Source organism: Dryas octopetala, chromosome 1 (assembly GCF_963921425.1).
Source record: "Dryas octopetala chromosome 1, drDryOcto1.1, whole genome shotgun sequence".
NCBI lineage: Eukaryota > Viridiplantae > Streptophyta > Magnoliopsida > Rosales > Rosaceae > Dryas > Dryas octopetala.
The window spans coordinates 19,244,580-19,248,456 of NC_141366.1; the positions used below are offsets into that span (position 1 = coordinate 19,244,580).

A 3,877-nucleotide genomic window follows, 5' to 3' on the forward strand; every position below is an offset into this window, starting at 1 on the left:
AAAGAAAAATTCATTTTTTCAATTAAGATTTTAGATGAGATATATTTTTGAATGATTTTGTAAATAATTGATGCAATTGAAATACCCCCTTATAGTAAGTATCTAAATTAAATTTTAGTCTTTACATTAAAGGGTGGCTTGAAGTTGGAACGTTGAGAGATATTCAAAATCAGGTTCGGAAAGCCGTTGTGGAACCAAAGCTCACTCCAAACGCACATACTTTGCCGGTTTGCTTTGCTTTCTCTTTTGTTTCCCTTTCTTTTTTTTCTCAGTTGCTCAGAATCAGAATCCACCCTTCAGCCAAAATACTGAAATTTAGGGTTTTGCTTTATCTTTACCCTTCAGCCATTTGATTAGTTTCCCTCCTAAATTTCAAACCACAGCAATTTGTGCTTTTAAGAAACTCAAATTTGTTGGATTTCAGTCTCATTTCATTTCCAACTTTTTTTTTTTTCTCTGAATTCACTTATTTGTTTTGTTCAATTTCCCAATTCCGGTTCTGAGTCCTCCACAGTTGAAGTGGGTTTTCTTCCAGATATCACTGTTTTTCTTGTTGAAACCCCATTTCTTGAATACCCAATTGAGATTCTTGAAGTTAAATTAGGGTTTCAAACGCATGAGAGGTGAGAGAATGGCTAAGAGGTCGTCTTTCGGTAGCTTAGTGCGGAAGAAGCTATCCGACATCACCAACTCGCAGACTGCGAAGCTTATCGGCCAAGATGAAAAGCCGCAGGAAAATTCTGCGGCTGATAAGGACTACATTGACCAGCTCATGAGGGTACAATCTCACTCGGGTCCTCTTCAATTTTATTCTTTTTATTTTTTAATTTTTGCATTTTTGTTAAATTTGCTTAGTGGGGTTTTGTGTTGTGAATCTCTGAACCAGGAAAGAATGACTTTGCTCAGACTTGTTGCAGAAAGGAAGTATCCTTTTTATTGTTTCTTCAATGTTGTTTTCTCTTTCATTTAAATTTTTTAATCAGTTGGTGTTATTTTCTGCTTGGCAACTGAGATTGTGCCCGGGAAAAATGAATTACCAGACTGCTTGGTTGAGATATATATGATAACACTCAAAGTTGTTCCCTTTTCTTTTGTATCTCTATGTGTTGCTCAATTTTGAGCAACCAATGGAGAAAGTGGGTTTTCTTTAATTAGTTTTGAACAGTAAAATCATTGAATTGAGTGGAGCTGAGTTGCAGAAACTGCGAGTCAGTCTTCAGAAATTGCAGCTACAAAATTTGAATCTTGCTCAATCAAACAGCCAGATGTTAGCGGTGCGTTTGTTTTCACATTGTTTTTAAGTCTCTAAAGTCTTTTTTTTTTGTAATTATCTAATTGTCTCTGGTATTTTCTCTGTTTTGTTGATTTTAAAGGAGCTTAATTTAGGAAGAGAAAAGGTAAGTTTGTCTATTACTGAAATATAGGTAAGTGCGTTGGTTTGTGGAGTCCTGCCCTATCATCATATCTAACTTTGACTTCTCTGTTTTTGCTTATGCCAGGTAAAAAAACTACAGCATGAGCTTTTATGCAAGGATGCTTTACTTAAAGCAAAAAATTTGGAAAAAGAGGTTAGCCCTGATCTTGCATTGTATAATGAGATGCAACTGAAATGTTTGACTTTGAAGTTCAGAGGAAATAAACCAATTAAACTTTTTACATGGTGTGCACTAGTTATATTGTTATATAAAAATCAGTATTTCAGAAGAATATTTGATAAATCAAACTTTGTGATACGTGCTAGAACTGTTACTGTAGAGTTCTCTTGCTGTTTGCTTATTGAAATTTATTCTTCTCTTTTGATGGATGACTAAGAGCAACTTTAAGCAAGATGGAGGAATTACCGACTTAAATATAATTAGCTTTACTTTGTATAATTCATTCTATCTCTTTTCTTTTCTGCCTTGTTATTGCCACTTAAAAATAGCTGCAACTATCACTGAACAGAAATCCTTAGTTCAGCTTCCAAAATCTTTTGTCAAAGGTCTAATTTGGAATAATTCATCATGATGGATAGAGTTAAACTCTGTCTCCTGCAACTGCAATAAGTATTCCTCAATAGACCTGGAAACTGTCCCATGCCTATTCCTATTTTGGTGTTCTGCATTTGTTCGACAAATAAGTTATGGTTTCTGTGAGAAAAGAAAACAATTGCTGGCCCGCATCCTAACAATTAAGTATATTTATAGTCTATACAATGCAAGAAGTTGAGGAGATTGAAAATATTAGAGTAACTTCCTTCTGCATATATTGTTATCATTCCCACTCCTGAAAATTTCCCTTGTTTTCATAAGATGGATGACAAACAATCAGTGACTTGGTGTTCTACTCTAGCAAATCTGATTCTGAAGTCATTCTATATCAAATACAGGCCTTGAGTTAGAAGTTGCAATTAAAAAGAAAATTTGTTTGATTCTTTAATAATACATCCATTATCTTACAGGAAAAAGCCAAGATGAAATGTCAAAATACTGCCTCTGAGGTGTGTAAGCTAATCATTCAGTTACGAATCTGTGTGTGGCCATTGCATATCTCTCACTTAACCTCTTTTATTTTTCCAGCTCAAGGAAGAAGAGGAGGAAGATTTGCATAAAGCCGATAATGAAGACAAACCATGTAATGACAGCAAAAGGCGTTCCACAAGAAGTCGATGTAAACTTTGATGATCTAATTTCCTCATTTGAATATTTATTGACTTTCCCCTTTCTTTTGCATCTGCCATTGTTTACATATGCACTTGCAATTTCTTTCAGCGATGGGCCCTTCTACCACATGCCAAAAGGTTGACCATAAAGAGAAGGTTGAAAATAAAAGGTTAGTTAACAACTGGTATTATGTAGATTTCGCAGCTCTCTAGATAGTCCTGGTTGATGTATTGATAATGAATATGGATTCAGATACGGACACTCATTCAAATGCCATGAGCTTATTTGTACTACATCCCAATTAAACATTTGCGGGATACTCTTTTGCTAGATTTAATGTTTGATGTTTTTGTTGAGTATTAATTTTATGTCAGACCTCTAAAAAGTAATGCATGATGTTTTGATGTTTTCCCATATATGAGAACTGTAATTTCTGTGCCAAGTTAATGTATACGCTCCCCCTTAATGTATGATTTTATTTTGTGCAGGCGGTGTTTGAGGAGGCAATCTGCTAGATTTAAATCCCATGAGAAGGAGCAGACGGAAAACTTGTTTGAGATAGAGGATGCCAAGTTTCCAGTCAGTCACACACTAGACAATCCAATGGCAAATGATGGTCCAACTCCATTAATTTCATCTACTAGAAAACAAGAAAAAGAAGACAGCTGTGCCTCAAGGAGTGAAGGTGTACCACAAAGATCTTCAATTGGAAGGCCATTGCGCAAAGCAGCAGTGAAGGTTCAGTCCTACAAAGAAGTGCCTCTCAACGTTAAAATGCGGAGAGCAGAGTGAGCAGAAAAGGCAGAATCTGATGGTGAGAATACCTATGAAGCAAGGGGGGGACATAGAAGGCAAACTTCTGAAGAAAAGAAAAAATTCAATATGTTATAGAGAATACCAATGTGTTGAGCATATGTGTCACTTGTAAAAACTGTCTTCTCTTCTACTCTTTTATGTTACCCTAACTATTTTCACATGGGCGAGCCACATTAATATGTCTATTACACATTTAATTATAATATTTTAGCTATTGCTATTAGCTAGTGAGAACATCATTCTCTAACCACATTGATTGAGATTCTCTAACCAATGCAAAGAGACAGCATATGCGCCTCCAGGATACAATAAAACATTGAATGGTCTGCGTTGTACATTGACATAGCCATGATTCATTCTTCGATATGCCTGATATAATATGCCATACTCTAATTAAGAAATGCGAGATCTACTGCTGT

At 35.4% G+C, this 3,877-nt stretch overlaps 1 protein-coding gene across 1 annotated transcript; it reads left to right on the forward strand.

Annotated features, from left to right (window-relative positions):
• Nucleotides 1-204: 204 nt before the first annotated feature.
• On the forward strand, nt 205-3,641 carry LOC147298887 (SHUGOSHIN 2-like). The gene is made up of 9 exons (XM_086228974.1): nt 205-778; nt 887-924; nt 1,166-1,274; nt 1,374-1,397; nt 1,500-1,568; nt 2,441-2,479; nt 2,559-2,649; nt 2,751-2,811; nt 3,131-3,641. The coding sequence occupies exons 1-9, from the start codon at nt 617-619 to the stop codon at nt 3,432-3,434; spliced, it is 897 nt and encodes a 298-aa protein (XP_086085100.1). The 5' UTR covers nt 205-616; the 3' UTR covers nt 3,435-3,641.
• Nucleotides 3,642-3,877: the final 236 nt, after the last annotated feature.